This window comes from Carcharodon carcharias, chromosome 15, assembly GCF_017639515.1.
Source record: "Carcharodon carcharias isolate sCarCar2 chromosome 15, sCarCar2.pri, whole genome shotgun sequence".
Lineage (NCBI taxonomy): Eukaryota > Metazoa > Chordata > Chondrichthyes > Lamniformes > Lamnidae > Carcharodon > Carcharodon carcharias.
In genome coordinates this window covers 4,666,040-4,685,250 of record NC_054481.1, presented here as the reverse complement: position 1 = coordinate 4,685,250, position 19,211 = coordinate 4,666,040, and the positions used below count along the sequence as shown (strand labels likewise).

The following is a 19,211-nucleotide window of genomic DNA, read 5'->3' as shown; positions in this document are numbered from 1 at the left end:
TTTATAATTTTCTCTCTCTCTTTATCCTTTTCTCTCTCTTTATCATTTTCTCTCTCTCTTTATCCTTTTCTCTCTCTTTTTATCCTTTTCTCTCTCCCTGTATCCTTTTCTCTCTCTGTATCCTTCTCTCTCTCTCTCTTTCCCTCTCTCTCTATCCTTTTCTCTCTCTCTCTCTCTTTATCCTTTTCTCTCTCTCTCTCTTTATCCCTTTCTCTCTCTTTATCCTTTTCTCTCTCTCTCTTTACCCTTTTCTCTCTCTCTTTATCCTTTTCTCTCTCTTTATCCTTTTCTCTCTCTCTTTATCCTTTTCTCTCTCTCTCTATCCTTTTCTCTCTCTTTATCACTTTCTCTCTCTTTATCCTTTTCTCTCTCTCTCTTTACCCTTTTCTCTCTCTCTTTATCCTTTTCTCTCTATCCTTTTCTCTCTCTCTCTATCCTTTTCTCTCTCTTTATCCTTTACTCTCTCTCTTTATCCTTTTCTCTCTCTCTCTTTATCCTTTTCTCTCTCTTTATCCTTTTCTCTCTTTATCCTTTACTCTCTTTATCCTTTTCTCTCTCTCTCTTTATCCTTTTCTCTCTCTCTTTATCCTTTTCTCTCTCTCTTTATCCTTTTCTCTCTTTATCCTTTACTTTCTTTATCCTTTACTCTCTCTCTTTATCCTTTTCTCTCTCTCTTTATCCTTTTCTCTCTCTCTTTATCCATTTCTCTCTCTCTCTGTATCCTTTTCTCTCTCCCTCTCTCTCTTTATCCTTTTCTCTCTCTTTATCCTTTTCTCTCTCTCTATCATTTATTCTCTCTCCTTTTCTCTCTCTCTGTCTTTATTCTTTACTCTCTCTCTTTATCCTTTTCTCTCTTTATCCTTTTCTCTCTCTCTATCCTTTTCTCTCTTTCTTTCCTTTTCTCTCTTTCTCTATCCTTTTCTCTCTCTCTATATATATCCTTTTCTCTCTGTCTTTATCCTTTTCTCTCTCTCTCATTATCCTTTTCTCTCTCTCTCTTTATCCTTTTCTCTCTCTCATTATCCTTTTTTCTCTCTCTTTATCCTTTTCTCTCTCTCTTTATCCTCTCTCTTTATTCTTTTCACTCTCTCTCTATCCTTTTCTCTCTCTCTCAATCCTTTTCTCTCTCTCTTTATCCTTTTCTCTCTCTCTGTATCTTTTCTCTCTCTCTCAATCCTTTTCTCTCTCTCTCTTTATCCTTTTCTCTCTCTCTGTCTTTATTCTTTACTCTCTCTCTTTATCCTTTTCTCTCTTTATCCTTTTCTCTCTCTCTATCCTTTTCTCTCTTTCTTTCCTTTTCTCTCTCTCTATCCTTTTCTCTCTCTCATTATCCTTTTCTCTCTCTCTCTTTATCCTTTTCTCTCTTTATCCTTTTCTCTCTCTCTATCCTTTTCTCTCTTTCTTTCCTTTTCTCTCTGTCTTTATCCTTTTCTCTCTCTCATTATCCTTTTCTCTCTCTCTCTTTATCCTTTTCTCTCTCTCATTATCCTTTTTTCTCTCTCTTTATCCTTTTCTCTCTCTCTTTATCCTCTCTCTTTATTCTTTTCACTCTCTCTCTATCCTTTTCTCTCTCTCTCAATCCTTTTCTCTCTCTCTTTATCCTTTTCTCTCTCTCTTTATCCTTTTCTCTCTCTCTTTATCCTCTCTCTTTATTCTTTTCACTCTCTCTCTATCCTTTTCTCTCTCTCTCAATCCTTTTCTCTCTCTCTTTATCCTTTTCTCTCTCTCTGTATCCTTTTCTCTCTCTCTGTCGCCGCTATATTTCCTCAATGGAACAAGCGAAGACTTTCCCACGGTGACGTCATAACGTCACCCGCCAGCGTAATTGGTTATCGTCCGGAAGAACTGTCCAATCACTCCCGCCTTATCTTTTAACCTTTAGCTCTCGATTGGTCTAGACGGCGCTGGTTCTCCATTGGCTAGCCCGGCTGAGCAGCGTTTGAGTGACTGGGAAGAGGCTGTGATTGGCTGCCCTGAGAGAGATTAGAAGGTAATTGGCTGGAGGAGCTAGTATTTGCAGGTCGGAGTCAGTTCTGGGCAATAATTGGCTACAGGGATCCCGAACCGAGCTGTGATTGGTTGTCTGGGACAGTGCTGGGTGTGTAGGTAGGTTCTGGGCTGTGATTGGCTCCACAGGCCCATGCCGTGCTATGATTGGCTACTAGGGCCGGCGCCGTCCTCCATGTCCCCGGGATGGTACTGGGCTGTGATTGGTTCCCCGGCCTGTTGTGTATTTGGTTGTTAGGCATGAATCCGGGCGCTGATTGGTCCCCCTGAGCCGGACGGTGATTGGGTCACCGTGTCCCGGGCTTGGCTATCATTGGTTCCCTGGGCTGGTGCTGGGGTGTGATTGACTCCACGTTCTGAGGCTGTACTTTGATTGGCTTGGCGGACCAGTGCAGGGCTGTGATTGGCTCCGCGGACCTGGGCTGTACTATGATTGGCTCCCATGGACGGCGCCGGGGGGGGGGGGGGGGGGGGGGTGGGGCGAGTGTTGTTTGATGCCCCCGCCCCCACCCCCCCCCCCCCCTTAGGCGCATTGCGGGTTGTGATTGGCTGTGGGTGCCGGTGCCGGGGCTGTGATTGGGTTCCCTGGCGCAGGGCCGGCCTCTGGCTGCGATTGGCTGTCCGGGGCCCTGCGCCGCGCTGTGATTGGCTGGGCGGGCCGTGCCGGGCCGGGCCGTGCCGGCCGGCTCTCGCGGCTGGAGGTGCTGTCCGCTGAGCGGCTGAGGGGCTGAGGGGGAGCGGAGCGGAGCCGAGCGGCTTTCACACTGAAAATGGTGGCCGGGGCGTGCGGGCGAAAGTTGGCGCGGCGCTCGAAATCGGCGGCGATCGTGGCGCTGAGCATCCTCCTGGTGCAGACCCTGCTGGTGTGGAATTTTAGCAGCTTGGACGGCGAGGGGGAGAGCGGCGGGGAGCAGAGAGGGAGACACATCCGAGAGGTCCCCCGGAGAGGAGCTGCCTTCCCCGGACAAGCTTTGGTACGTGAACCGCCCCCCCCCCACCCCTCATCACCCTCACTCCCCTCACCCTCATCACCCTCACCCTCATCACCCTCATCACCCTCACCCTCACTCCCCTCACCCTCACCCTCATCACCCTCACCCTCATCATCCTCACCCTCATCACCCTCACCCTCATCACCCTCATCACCCTCACCCTCACTCCCCTCACCCTCACTCCCCTCACCCTCACCCTCATCACCCTCACTCCCCTCACCCTCACTCCCCTCACTCCCCTCACCCTCATCACCCTCACCCTCATCACCCTCACCCTCACTCCCCTCACTCCCCTCACCCTCATCACCCTCACCCTCATCACCCTCACCCTCATCACCCTCACTCCCCTCACCCTCATCACCCTCACTCCCCTCACCCTCATCACCCTCATCACCCTCACCCTCACTCCCCTCACCCTCACTCCCCTCACCCTCACCCTCATCACCCTCACTCCCCTCACCCTCATCACCCTCACCCTCATCACCCTCACCCTCATCACCCTCACCCTCATCACCCTCATCACCCTCACCCTCATCACCCTCATCACCCTCACCCTCATCACCCTCACCCTCATCACCCTCACTCCCCTCACCCTCATCATCCTCACCCTCATCACCCTCATCACCCTCACCCTCATCACCCTCACCCTCATCACCCTCACTCCCCTCACCCTCATCACCCTCACTCCCCTCACCCTCATCACCCTCACTCCCCTCACCCTCATCACCCTCACTCCCCTCACCCTCATCACCCTCACTCCCCTCACCCTCATCACCCTCACTCCCCTCACCCTCATCACCCTCACTCCCCTCACCCTCATCACCCTCATCACCCTCACTCCCCTCACCCTCATCACCCTCACTCCCCTCACCCTCATCATCCTCACCCTCATCACCCTCACTCCCCTCACCCTCATCATCCTCACCCTCATCACCCTCACCCTCATCATCCTCACCCTCATCACCCTCACTCCCCTCACCCTCATCACCCTCACTCCCCTCACCCTCACCCTCACTCCCCTCACCCTCACCCTCCTCAACCCCCTCACCCTCATCACCCTCACTCCCCTCACCCTCATCACCCTCACTCCCCTCACCCTCATCACCCTCACTCCCCTCACCCTCACCCTCACTCCCCTCACCCTCACCCTCCTCAACCCCCTCACCCTCATCACCCTCACTCCCCTCACCCTCACCCTCATCACCCTCACTCCCCTCACCCTCCTCAACCCGCTCACCCTCACTCCCCTCACCCTCATCACCCTCACTCCCCTCACCCTCATCACCCTCACTCCCCTCACCCTCATCATCCTCACCCTCATCACCCTCACTCTCCTCACCCTCCTCAACCCCCTCACCCTCACTCCCCTCACCCTCATCACCCTCACTCCCCTCACCCTCATCACCCTCACTCCCCTCACCCTCATCACCCTCACTCCCCTCACCCTCATCACCCTCACTCCCCTCACTCCCCTCACCCTCATCACCCTCACCCTCACCCTCACTCCCCTCACCCTCACTACCCTCACCCTCATCACCCTCACCCTCATCACCCTCACCCTCACCCTCACCCTCACCCTCCTCAACCCCCTCAACCCCCTCAACCTCATCACCCTCACTCCCCTCACCCTCCTCAACCCCTCACCCTCATCACCCTCACCCTCAGCCCCTCATCACTCACCCTCACCACCACCCTCGCCCCCTCCCCTCACCCTCAGCCTCATCACCCTTCTCACCCTCACCCCCTCCCCTCACCCTCACCCTCATCACCCTCACCCTCACCCCCTCATCACCCTCCTCACCCTCACCCTCGCCCCCTCCCCTCACCCTCAACCTCACCACCCCCTCACCCTCACCTTCACCCCCTTCAACTCCCTCACCCCTTCCCCCCCCTCACCCCCTTCACCCCCCTCACCCCCTCACCGCAGCAGTAGAAACATCCACACACAACTTGCTGAGTTAGAGTGACGAGTGAGGGAGGGATGGAGGGAGGGAGTGAGGGAGGAGGGAATGAGTGATTGAGGGGCTGAGGGAGGGGTGAGTGATGGAGGGGCTGAGGGAGGGGGTGAGTGATGGAGGAGTGAAGGAGGGAAGGGGGAATGAGTGAGGGAGGAGGGAATGAGGGGGTGAGTGATGGAGGGGCTGAGGGAGGGAGTGAGTGAAGGAGGGAAAGGGGAATGAGTGATGGAGGGAGTGAGGGAGCCTCTGCTCCACTGGGAAGTTTGTGCCGATAGTGCAGCCTTGGTCCTGATGCTGAGTCTCTGGGCTCTCCAAGGGGACTCTACCTCACTTTAGATTTTCCTCCTCCTCTGCCCCATTCCCTACCCGAAACCCCAACCACCAGCCCCCAGCCCCCAGCCGGTTTAAAACCAGGACCTCCCTCCCCAGACCAACCTCATTCATTCATTGACATTCAATCAGTCTCTCAGTCCGTCTCTCTCTCTCAGTTTGTCTGTCTCTCCTTCTCTCTCTCTGTCTCTCTCTCTGTCTCTGTCTCTCTCTCTCTGTGTCTCTGTCTCTCTCTCTCTCTCTCTCTCTCTCTCCCTGTCTCTGTCTCTCTCTCTCTGTGTCTCTGTCTCTCTCTCTCTCTCTCTCTCTCTCTCCCTGTCTCTGTCTCTCTCTCTCTGTCTCTACCTGTTTCTCTGACTCTCTCCCTGTCTCTCTCTCTCTCTCTCTCTCTCCCTGTCTCTGTCTCTCTCTCTCTGTCTCTTACCTGTTTCTCTGACTCTCTCCCTGTCTCTCTCTCTCTCTCTCTCTCCCTGTCTCTGTCTCTCTCTCTCTCTCTCTCTCCCTGTCTCTGTCTCTCTCTCTGTCTCTACCTGTTTCTCTGACTCTCTCCCTGTCTCTGTCTCTCTCTCTCTGTCTCTCTCTCTCCCTGTCTCTGTCTCTATCTCTCTCCCTGTCTCTGTCTCTCTCTCTCTCTGTCTCTGCCTGTTTCTCTCTCCCTGTCTCTGTCTCTATCTCTCCCTGTCTCTCTCTCTCTCTCTCTCTCTGTCTCTGGTGTTATTTTTTTTTGCAAACGTGTCTCATGTTTTCACGCTTCCTCCTGTTTCCCCTCCCCAGAATCGATAGATTCCCTGATTTACTGATTTGTATTTGCTGGTTTGGGGGGTTTATCATTGAGTGTGGTGAGTGTGGTGGGGGGGGAATAAAGCGTTGTTCAGATGTGCAATGTTTCAACAGCACGTCGATCCCCGCTTGATTACCTTGCGCTGTACATACAGGGCTGAGCTCAGTTTAAACTGCGAAATCGAATCGTCCTCCTCACATTTCATGTCACACTGGAAATTGTAGAGAAATTAAGTGTTTGGCATTTTATTGTCAACAGTGCGTCGAACTTGTCACACTGTGGCTCAGGGATGCCTGGATCTTTTCTGTGTGTTGACCACATCGTGTTATTTCCCCCCCCCCCCCCCACCCCCCCACACATTTCAACTGCTTGTTTGGGAAGTAGCTGTTTAAAAGGCAGCTTCAGAAATATTCAGAAGAGAACCCTGAGCAGAGCCCATCCCGGGTGGGTATTTTCTGGACGTCTCTCTCTCTCTCTCTCTCTCTCCCCCACACACACACACACACACTATTCCTGCAAACCGTCCTTCCAAAATGAAAACTTGCGGTCCATCAGGAGCCCACCCATTGTTATTCTGCGATTAGCATCGTTAAAGCTGCTGGTTTTCTCTTCGTGCCTGTGGCTCCCCCTCCCCTCGCTATTGTGATGGGAAGGAAGACTGCTCTTCCAGAGTTTCAGACCGGTCTCTCTCTCTCTCTCTCTCTCTCTCTCTCGGTTAAAGCTCATCCCTCAAAACGGACGGAACACCAAGAGCCCTGTCCAAAAACATGGGGTTTTTTTTTTTGGGGGGGGGGGGTGGGGGGTGGGGAGAGAGAAAGATAGGAACTTACCCACTGCCGGGGAGTGAGGGTGGGGAGTGGGGAACTTACCCACTGCCGGGGAGTGAGGGTGGGGAGTGGGGAACTTACCCACTGCCGGGGAGTGAGGGTGGGGAGTGGGGAGTGGGGTGGGATGGGGTGGTAGAGGCAAACACACCCTCGTGAATCCGACATCACTTAAAACTAACGAGGGTGTAAAGGCAGCACCTCGAATGAGGAACGGGGACCCAGCTTCCCGTGTGGACTGAGAGACATGGTCAGATCCCCAGGCTGAATGCCCCTGGTAGGCTGCACACAGTCACATCGGCAGGAGCAGTCCCTCGGTGTCGGCATTGAACAACCCCCTCCCCTCCCCTCCCCGTGTGTGCAGAGAGCAGTGCGAGCTGGACACCAGCCCTTGATTTTACCCCAGTTCCCCACAAAAAAAAGAGAGAGGGGACCGCATGGTGATTTGTGGGCATGTTTCCCTGGAGGGAGAGCCTAGCGCTGAACCCGTTTCCAAGTATATTGAGGAGGGGGGCGGGGGGTGGTGGTGGTGGTGGTGGTGGTGCGGGGTTGATGGATATTTCAGAGACAAGACGTTCTGTCCTTTTTGTAGTAATATAAGAGCTGCAGAAACTCCCCGCGGTGTTACAAAACTGAACCTGCACCCCCCCCCCCCCCGCGCTTTCGAGAAAGGAACCCAGGAAATACAGCGTGGAACCCACCCAGCCAGATCATGTACACCTTTCTAACGTGCTAGCCCTGTGATCGTCCCCATTCCGCATTCCCAGGCAGCAGAAAACCTCGATGGTGAACGGGGCGAGGAACGGCATTTCCACATCAGTGAGAAAAGCAGTGGAAATCCCGCGCTGGTCTTTGAGCCTGCCTCAAGTATCCAAATTCTGGTGAATGTCAAGCAGGGAAAGCGGAAGAGAGCAGCCTGGTTGTTTCACTCCGTGGTCGGAGGTGAAAAACAAAAAAGCACACAGGGGTCTGGCTCTGTCAGAGAGGCGACCAGAAATAACATGTAATGATGCTGGATCGCAAAGGAAGATGTGGCTAGCACTGATAGTATCTGGAAGGCAAGTAGAGAGGTGGTTCCTGTTAGAGAATAGGTAAAGATGTGGCTCTGGCTGGATCGTGGAGACAGAGGTGGAAATAAGGTCCAGTCATTTCAAAGTGAAGGGTAGACGTGGAGTGCAGAAAAGAGGGTAGAATAGGAAAGTTAAGAGCAAAATACTGTGGGTGCCGGAAATCTAAAATGAAAACAGAAAATGCTGGAAAAACACAGCAGGGTCTAACAGCACTTGTGGAGAGGGAAACAGAGTTAACATTTCAAGTCCCTATGACTCTTCAGAAGAAGGGTCTTACAGACTCAAAACGTTAACTCTGTTTCCCCCTGCACAGATGCTGTCAGACCTGCTGAGTTTTTCACCAATAGGAAAATGTTCTGATCTTGAGCCAGGCATTGGTAGAAGTGAAGAGAACAGCGAGGTGGTTGGAGATAGTTCTGGTGGATCTGGGAGGCAGACAGTGTTGCAGAGGTTAAAAGTGGTGACAGGGCGGTGCGGACACCGTGAGATACCGTCCTGCATAATAATTGTCTGGATGTCTTTCCCCCCATTCCCAAGAAATGGACGGAAACGGAACTGTCCTGACAGAGATAGTTGTGACTGTGATGTGGAGTAGGAAGAAGCTGGGAGTAGTTATGGACAGTGCTGGGACATGGGCACAGATGGAGATGGTTCTAGGTGGTTTAAGAAATGTTGACACGAGATGGTGATAATTACAGTCAGTGCCTGTGAAAGTTAGAAGTGGAGATTTGGAATGGTCGTTGTTAGAGGGGGAAAGAGATTGAGATGGTTGGGATGGTGACAGGCAGGTGGAGAGAGATGGGTCCTCATGGTGAATCAGTCATTCTGGTTCTTTCCTTGCATTCAGTGTTGAACTGTTGAGATATGTTTTAAGGAAGTTTACACTATTTCACAGTTACCGTTTGATACACATCTGGCTATGAATTGGCTTTTTGTTGAGATCTTTGGTGGCCCATTTTAGCGCTCAAATGCAAAACCGCTTTTGCTGTACATTGGGCAATGGGAGTTGAAGTTCTTGGTTGCTTGGTATGTAAATACCATCTAAAACGAGTCAGCAGTTTAATAGTAGGAGCGATTCATTCACATGACTGCCTCCCCTTCTTCAAACTGTAAAAGCATTGTGCATTTAACCATATATCATGCTGTTTTTAATGGAGTGAATTATTTAAATATTTTTAATAGAGCAGCTATTTTACTGGGTTATTATTATGGAACACCATTTCATTCGATGTGATTTCGCTTTTTTTTTGTTCTTTTAACATCACGTGTAAGAGCATTTTGAAATGTAGTTTAAAAAAGTCTTGCTGTGTATGCCACAGGGAATGTTTATTAACGGATTTCATGACTATTGAAATAGTCCACACAAAATCATGCGACTTGATACTTGTGAATTTGTGAAGAAAATTATCTTTTTAGAATAATATAAAGCCCTCAATGTTAAGTGAAATTGTTAGTTTGATGTAGTAGATTGTATAGAGGGCTCTCTGACTCCAACTGGGGTCCTCAGCTAGACTTATGCATTCCTCCATGCTGAGCTTGGCCTCATTTTCCTAGGGGTAGCAGCATTTGGATTTTTATTCTTAAAGAAAAATCTTTTTCAGAGAAAGCCATTGTTTTATTTCAAAGTGCTGATGCTTAGGAGCGCAGCTCTTTAATATTCTCTGCAACATTTAGCTGCAGACTTGAGATGGTAGTGTTGGAATGTTGGCCTGAGGCTGAGTGAACTGTGAAACCAACCTTTAGGTGATGTTTGATGAACAAGCTCTGGAGGCAGAGGCAGCTGCAGCTCCAGGGCTAGTCCTGTCACTCTGCCATGGCATTGCAGTGAGATACAGTCCTGCATAATAATTGTCTGGATGTCTTTCCCCCCAGCTCTGACCGTTACTGTGCAATCTCTCAACATTGAGCCCCTATTGGAGACTTCCCTGTCACTTTTTATTGGCTCTAATTGCTTAATCTCAATTACCAAGTAAAGGTCAATGTCCTGTAAACCAATTTAACCCAGTACAGTTCTGTCATTTAATGTGAGAACATAAGGTCACCATTAGAGGAGCATAGAAGGATCTAAGAGAATTGCTTTTTAAACCCTTGCAGTATTAAGCTGCAAATACAGCAGTTGTCTCATCAGATGTTATCATCTTAATTGTCAGAAGTGTCTCTGCAAAAAAAGTTAAACACCAGCAGCTACCTTTGTTTTGGGCATACTTAAATAATTGGAATAATAATTTTAAAAATATTTGGTGTTTTACAATGGTGGGAAATCTGCTGGAGACAAAGTCTTGTCACTAAGTTGTATATTACAAACAAATCTCAATTCTTTTTCAACTTAACTCGCTGTATTTTCTATTATTGATATTGTTTAAATGATAAGTCACAATGAGAATCGCGAACTTCACCACTGACAGAAACTCCTTTTAGCATCACTGAATAATCAGTAAAAAGAATGAATTAAGGTTTCTAATTAAATACTTGATCTTAGTAAATCAGAACGATTAAGGAGATATTTGTAGAATGGATTGGAGTTCATTTTCCAAAAGATTTCTTAAAGATCTGCTACACAATCTTGTTCTGTTAGTCACCTTGTTAAGCAAGCATGTTTTCTCCAAACCAAGTTTTTACATTCACCTAATTATGGTAGCTGCACAATTTAATTAAATATGTGCAAATAACCTTGGGATGTTTCTTGGAGATAATGAGAAGGTTTGATATAAATGAAATTCTATTTGTGCATATATTCATTAAAGAGACACAGCTATTACGAGAATGCAGACAACTCGCACACAAGATGATTAGGGCAACAGGCAAGAGAAATGTTGGGGAAACTTTTGTTTCAGTTTTTACAATTTTTGATATGGATTTGATATTTAAATTAATTTACTGATGTTAGTTTCAGGCTTAAATTTGTGCATTTAAAATTTCCCTTTCTCACCCCATTCTGGTATGGTGTTGAGTGGTACTCGAGATGTGCAATAATTAGTATTCATTTTTAAATCTACAAAAATCAATTATGAATTGCTTCTAATCAGACTTCAACAGTTACAAAATTGCTGGTATTTCCTTCAGTACAAATGATGTGGTACACAGCTGCTACTGTACTACCATGGCTCCACAGCTAGTGGCAAGAATCAACTAATATACCTGAGACCACATTGCCGACATATTATGTGATCAGATCACTAGCTGTGAAAATGAGTTAATACTGGTGTATACCTGCAGCCCTCTGCATTCTGATCAATCTGGTGTGGAATGATTTTCAAGACAATAATGCAATGTGCTGATATCTGATGGCATCTGTGGCAGCCCATACTGCAGTTTTTCACAGACGCATGTTCCGACAGCAAACTGACTGTCTGAAAACTCTTCCAGCACTACAGGCTGAAGTAAATCAATGTGTTTGGTTGCACTTCGTTTAATTGTGAAATTGGGATCGAGTAAGTCATCCACATTAAAATCTCTTTAACATTTTTTTATTTGTATTAGTTTAATCAGCATTAATGCTTGCAGCTCTGCTAAGAACATAAACATATTATTATTTAATAACATACCAAGATATGCTTCTGGCCCAATGCCAATTGAAAAGCCTGACCTAGGTGTCAGGAAGTTATTGAAACATCAGAATATCACATTAAGCTTCACCCTGCCCTCTTCTGATGTCCATACTTATGCGGTTGCCGGAAATGGTTACTGAATTATCCACAGCAAGGTTGTCTGATTGTCATCAAATCGTGGCTGATTTGAAACTTTCTCCAACTGAGCAGGGGGAAGACAGAACCCTTTATTTTAGCCCAACAGCACAAATTTAACTCCGTTCCCATCTCTCTTCATGTCCAATAACAAATATTTTGTCTGTCTTCACAGTGGAAGGCACAAGTTGCATACCAGAAATAGAGTGTAACCCAAGCTCGAATAGGAGTGATGAAATTAAGGTGATTAATATCAGAAGGGAAAAAAGTACTGGAGTAACTCAAATCCAATAAATGCCCAGAACCTGACGGTCTACATCCAGGGGTCCTAAAAGAGTTAGCTGCAGAGATAGCGGGCACACTAGTTATGATTTTCCTAAATTCCCTAGATCCTGGAATGGTCCCAGCGGATTGCAAGTTAAGGAAGGAGTAAGAAAGCAGGGAGCTACAGACCAGTTAGCCTAATATTAGTCATTGGAAAAGTGCCAGAATCTATTATTAATGAAGTCTTAACAATGCACGTAGAAAAACATAGTATGATTAGAACAAGTCAACATGTTTTTATGAAAGGAAAATCCTGTTTGACAAATCTTTTGCAGTTTTTTTAAGGATTTAACTGGAAGAGTAGATAAAGAGGAACTGGTTGATATAGTATACTTGGATTTCCAAAATACATTCGGTGAGGTCCCACACAAAATGTTAATACATATGGTAAGGACTCTTGGAGTTTGTGGTGATATATTAGCATGGATAGAGGATTGGGGTATATAGGGCATTTTCAAGTTGACATACAATGACTAATGGAGTGCTGCAAGGACCAGTGCTGGGGCCTCAGCTATTTACAATCTATATTAATGACTTAGATGAAGGACAGGTAGTAATGTGTCTAAGCTTGCTGATGATAGAAAGCTTGGTGGGAATGCAAACTGTGAGGAGGACTCAGGCTGCAAAGAGATGTACAGGTTAAGTGAGTGGGCAACAAGGTGGTGCAGATGGAATATAATTTGGGGAAATGTGATGTTATTCACTTTGGTTGCATGAATAGAAAAGCAGAACATTTTAAAAAATTATTACAAAATTTATAAATGTTGATGTTCAAAGAGACTTGGGTGTACTCGTACAAGGAACACCATAAGTTGCCATGCAGGTACAGCAAATAATTAGGAAAAAAAATGACAAGTTGTTCTTTATTGCAAGGAGATTGAAGTACAAGAATAAAGAAGTCTTGATATAATTGGGCCTTTGGTGATACCACACCTGGAAAACTGTGTGCAATTTTGGTGTCCGTATTTAAGAAAGGATATATCTTGCATTGGAGGTGGTGCAGTGAAGGTTCACTAGACTGATCCCTGGGACGAGGAGGTTGACCTAGGGTAAGAGACTGAGTTAATAGAGCCTATATTCTCTGGAATTTAGACGATTGAGAAGTGATCTCGTTGAAACATTCACATTTATGAAAAGGCTTGACAGGATAGATGTTGAGCAGTTGTTCCCCTTTCTGAGGAATCTGGAACACTGGCCATTTTAGGATAAGGGGCTGACCATTTTGGACTGAGATGAGGAGAAATTTCTTCACTCTAAGGGTTGTGAATCTGGAATTCTCTACCCCAGAAAGTTGTGTATGCTCTATCATTGAATACGTTTAAGGTTGGGATAGACAAATGTTTGGTCTCTCGGGGGAATCAAAGTTATGGAAACTGGGAATATTTATGCTGGGGGAAAAAACTCAGAGCAAATCTTATTGAGATATTTGAGATTCTGATACAGGTGATTTGAGAAGTGATAACATCTAATCACCAATTCTACAAGGGGCACATCCCAAAGCTCAAGCAAGTGAAGGTAAATAGCTTAGATTTAACAATCATACATACTGGAAGGTGAAGAGAGGAAGCAGGATATGGGGAGCAGATGGAAAATTGAAGTCGAAGCCCAAGATTAGCCATGACTGTAGTGAATTGGGGAGCAGGCTTGACAGTGCACATCATCTTCAGCACCAAGACTGCTTAATGCCCACCTCAATCTTTTTATCACCAAAGCCCATGCGTTTTCACCTCTAGATTCACTTTCTGCACTATTGCTCTTGTTGACTCACATTTTTTCTTTACTCTATAATCTCCAACTTTCAAAAATCAACCATCCATATCCTACCACTCACTACTTTACTCATGATCTACACTGCTCTCCATCCCCCAAAGTATAATGCAGTACCCTCCAGCCTTGGTACCTTCCAGTCCTCCAACTCTGGCCTATAGTAAGTTGTCCCTTCCTCAGGTTACAGATCCTTTAATCATCTCTGCTCTAAGGAACTGCCTCCCTAAATCTGTCTGCCTTTCCACCATTAAAAACCTTCTCAATACTTACCTTGTTGGACCATGTTTTAAGTTGCCTCTTTTAGACCCTTTGCCATGGATCAGTGTCCTTTCTGTTACTTGCTTTTTCTGTTTCTTTCCCTCATGTAAAGCAGCTTGGGATATTTTCTATGTAGGAAATATTTATATAATGAGAATTCTCATTATTTTCTATATCCACAGTCTCCCTAGGTAGCCTGATCCTTCTGTCGTCTCCGCAGTCTCCCTTTGTATCCTCTTCTCTTCATCTTCCTGTGTGTATGATTTTTAAATCTAAACTATTTACCTTCAATTGCTTGAACTTTGGGATGTATCCCCTTGTAGAATTGGTAATTATGTATTACTGCGTCTCAAATCGCCTGTATCAGAACCTCAAATATCTCAATAAGACTTGCTCCGAGTTTTTTCCCCCAGCATAAATATTTCCTCCATAGCTTCACCTTGTGATACCTAATTCAGTGTTGTTGCCCTTCACTGAATCCTTCTCCAAGTTGGGAGGCCATACAGTAGAGCGCATACGGCATTCCTGGTGGAGTCCAGGCTAGTCTTCCAATTTTGCTTTTGCTAATCATTCAAAGCTGCCAGAACAATAATTATTTGCCTTGAGCCTGTAAAATATTTGTGAATAGTGTAAAGTTCACTGTAATACTGAGGCAACTGATGCTGCTTTTTTCTTTAGTTTGAGCAGAGAGAAAACCACAAATTGCCATCCATGGAGGCATAAGGCTGGAATATCTTTCATACTGTTAAGTATTAGGAGGCAAATCTTCTTAACTTCTGGTCTAATCCCCAGTAAGCCATATTAAAGTGTAAAGCAGCTTAGGTGATTAACCGTGAAATGCATTAAGATATATACTGTGAAGATTTGAAATCTGTGCCCTTTAATACAAGCTAAAAGATATTATTTCAGGAGAAATACTGTTCATCAAATTGCTAATTGTTTTTTACATTTTGAAACAACAAAAAAAAAGGATTTGACAATGTTCTTGGGTGAACATATGATTATTAAATTATTTGCATATTTTAATGAAACTGAATAGTACAGGCTACAGAAATCTATATCTGGCTGTTTGGTGTCATTACTGTGAGGGTGTCTTTTAATCTACTGATTACTCATGACAAACCTCATTAGTAAAATCACTCAATTAATGGTTGATCCAAATATGTAGACTAATATAGCACTGCCATTCAGCCTGTCATGCTTGTGGACCATTTTAGTGATATCTAATAACTTCATTTTTGTTGATGTGAAATATTATCCTCCTCTAAAGAGCTGCTCGTTTTGTCATACTCCCATGCCTTTTCCGCAGAACCCTGCAAATTTTTCCCCTTCAAGCATTTTTCCAATTGCCTTTTGAAAATTCTTACTGAATCTGCTTCCACCACCCTTTCAGGCAGTGCATTCTAGATCACAACACTTGCTGCATTTTATAAAAAAACATTTTTCACTCCATCTTTGGTTCTTTTGCTAGTTATTGTAAATCTGTGCCTATTTCTCAGGAGAATACAGCATGTTTCCCAGGTTCTTCAAGCAGTTGGACACATTTTGTGACTGATTCCAATGATTAACTTATTTTTTCCTATTTACGCACCCCCACCCAAATTTTCTCCCCATCTCTCCTGAATGAGTGGACTTGAGCTGCTTCTATCATCTTTTCATCTGATTTTGCCAGCCCCCCAACATCTTGGTGCTGGCTTGCACTGTTTGTGCTATTAAATCCATTTACCTTAGCCCAGAAGGCAGAGTTGTCCAGCTAATAAATGATGGGCTCCTGGAATCCAAATTCAAAGAAGACACGTTAAAGCATCTTTCCTTTTGTGAGCTGAAAGCAGGTGTAGACTTTCTCCTTGAACTGCTGCAGTTCATATGGTCTAGTTGCTCCCAAATAATGTTAGGTAGGGAATTTCAGGATCTTGGCACAAGCTAAATTAAGGAATGGCGATACATGTCCACTTTGGGATAGTTTGTGATTTGGAAGGGAACTTAGGAGATGATGGTGTTCCCACAAGGTCTCTACTTTTGATCTTTATGGTGATGGATCCCTCAGAGAAGAGACGGATGCCATCTCCTGCTCCTATTTCTTATGTTCTCATACCTCAGATTTGTGGAGGCTAGATCGCCTAAAGTATTTAAAAAGGAGGTAGATAGATTTTTGAAATATCGGGGATTTGAGGGCTATGAGGAGCTGGTGTGAAAGAGGAGTTGAGGCCTGGGCAGAGCAGATGATCTTGTTGAATGGCGGGGTAGGCTTGAGGGGCCAAGTGGCTTATTCCTGCTCCTATTTCTTATGTTCTCTCAAAGTAAGGCTGGAGAATTGCTGTGGTGATTCTGTGGGTGGCACATACTACAACATGGTGTTCTGATGAGGAAAGAGTGGATCTTGAATCCTGTGTTAAGGGTGTTGACCAAATGGGCCACACTGATGTGGGTTTCTTGATGGTTGCTGCGGTTACCACTGCCGAGGAGAGTGTTGAGCATTCCTTCATGTCACGGTTGATTTTATGGTGCTGACACCATGTGGAAACAGATCCATTTGATCTCATCATTCTCAATTGACCCATGACGGTGAGAGGTCAGTATTTAACCCTTCCATCCATTAGAGAGGGTTAAAATTAAAACTGGCCTGCTGTGATTGCCTGGTCCATCCCTCTCCAACCTGTGATCCCTTCTGAGCTGCAGTCTTTCTTTCCCTGGTGACTGCGAGCCATGATCCCACCAGTCGAACCCCCTGATCTTTCCTGATTGCTAGGTATGGACCCCAGTGGCCCCTGGCTTTCCAGCTAGCCAGCCTGTCAACTTGGCCAACTGCCAGGCGGGAATCGGAATAAAAAACAGTGGTGAAGGCCTGCAGCTAAATTTGGCTGTTCTTGTGTCCCCCACCACCTCCTCTTCTCCCCCCCCCCACCAAAAAAAAAGGATTTCCAGGAAATCCCATGTTTCTATCCCCACCCCTCTGAAACCCAGGGCAAAGTTGTGAAACTCTGTGTTACTCAGAATATCAATTAATGATTGATGATTTTGTTTTGCATTTATTCACGTTCAGTTCCTGACTGGTCCAAACAGCAGTCCAGTGCTTTTCTGTAAGTGGGATGGCCAGTTCAGGACATAGATTGAAAGCTCCGTCCTCTGCTTTTGTTCCTGGATGAATATCTGTACTCGTTAACCATCACATTGAGCAATCCAATTACATTTGCTTAACTTTTATTTTCCCCTTTCCTCCAAATAATATATAAAATAATATTCATTGTGGACAATGGTAGACGAAGTTGGACCCATTAAGTTCTATTACATTTAGATGATTTGAGTAATATTCAAAATCAGTATATTTTATCAATGTTTAAATATCTGCAGTGTTCCTGCTCAGATTGGACCATTTTTAAGTAATGTTTTTACTCATGTTTATTCTAGAAAATCATGAAAGCTTCTATTTGACATTTGAATGAATACATTCCTGCATTAGTGTTTATGCCCCTAATCCACTTGGCAGTGATTTTAATAAATTCTTATTTCTGCTGTCCATTATAATCCAAACACAATTTATTCACTAATAATGCAGTGACTTATAGTGTTGAAGGTCATTCTAGGGTAGCCCACATACTGTCAAAGAACTTCAGAGGGGTTCCTTTGTAGACCCTGACTGCATTGTGACAGTTATATAGAAAACCTTCAATTTGCTTTTGATGTTGTATGAAGATTTGGAAATCATTTTCCTATCCATTATTTTATTCTGTAATGAATAAGTACAGTAGAACTGGGACGATCTTGCTGAAAGCAACAGATTGATTAATTTTTTCAGTTGTGGGCTGTTAGTGGCCTTGCAAAGAAAGATAGTTGAGGGAATATTGCGTCAGCCCCCGTTCTACGTGACAAATCTAATGCAGCAGCTTGCCTAAAGTACAGAGAGCTGAGAACATCATGTGGAAGTATGAGGCCGACTACAGATAGAGCTGGCTAGAGAGAAAAAACTCTGCTCAGTCAAATGATCCCCGAATCCTGACTCATGTCTAACACATGAGCAGAATGTTGGGATTGGCATGGCAATCTCCTCATCTTTTTGACCTTCTTTACAAAGGGCTTCATTTCTCCATCAGTGAGGGGAAGAAGCATAACTGTTTGCACTTTTGTGAATGTGACAGCTAGCGTAAGTGGTGCAATGGTATGACTTCAGAACCATCTGTGTATTTGATCCAATTGTTGACAAGCCAACAGAAAAGATTGTCGAGCAATTCTGCATGAAGAGGGTGGCCCCGTCGAAATCAGTTTCTTTGCTGTTTAATTCTGAAATCTACTTTTCTAAAATGCTTCCATCATTTTTCAAAGTTTCTTTCCTGAATGAAACTTGATGGAGCACTCTTGATGTAGTTAAGTGCTTGGGTACCAACCTCCTGAACCGGAGTCAGATAGAATTGATATGTGAGTTTGGGTGTTTGTTTAGTTGAACAATGGGTTGGGTAATAAACCCCTTGTAAATTAATTTAATTAGTTTTTGGATCAGCTTGAGAAACTTAATTGACTTTTTCTGTTGAATTTGGAGGCTAAGATTGGAAGAGATGATTGCCCACCATATGTAGTCCTTATAGCAACCAGTTTTGCAACCCATAATAGCTATCATCATCATCTTTACTCTGCTCAACCTTGCTGGTGTCCTGTGCTTGGGACCTTAGATATCCCTTCACCTTGGTTTCTCAATGAAGAAAATAGTTGTACTGGCTCAAGATTACAAACCTGTCTATATTGTTCTGGTGATTTAAACTTTGTTCCGGCTTAATTCAACAAAGTGTTAACCTGGACCATATATCCAGTAATAAAATTACAATTATTTAGACTCCAGTTACTCAACTTTTAAAGTTAACCGTTAACAGAACATCCACTATACAGGTTCATGCTGTAGTACTGATTGTTGCTGTTTCTCATAGCATTGCCTTTCAACAATATGCTCAGTTTGGAATTATTTTCTAGGAATAGCTGTAATTCTGAAGAGGGCAGCAGGGGTTAATTTTCATTGTCTGATGAGGTAACAATTCAATGAAGAAGAAACCAACATTTGGTTTACTAGTGCATGCGTTAATTTTGCACCATAATAGATTCGTTTTTTTACAGAACTATACAAATTCTGTAACCGTATTCACAAGGAAAGAAAATAAATAATGCTTTTTTCACTGACAACATGAAATACAACGACAAGTCCCGGAGGGACAAAGGAATCTGTGGTTTTTC

General features: G+C 45.1%; 1 protein-coding gene across 1 annotated transcript in view; it reads left to right on the top strand.

Annotated features, from left to right (window-relative positions):
- Nucleotides 1-2,701: 2,701 nt before the first annotated feature.
- The window catches only part of xylt1 (xylosyltransferase I), a 286,218-nt gene continuing 269,708 nt past the window's right edge, over nucleotides 2,702-19,211 (top strand). Inside the window, exon 1 of the mRNA XM_041206662.1 lies at nucleotides 2,702-2,981. Within this exon, the coding sequence (XP_041062596.1) occupies nucleotides 2,778-2,981 (204 nt within the window). The 5' untranslated portion in view covers nucleotides 2,702-2,777. The remainder of the gene's footprint in view (nucleotides 2,982-19,211) is intronic.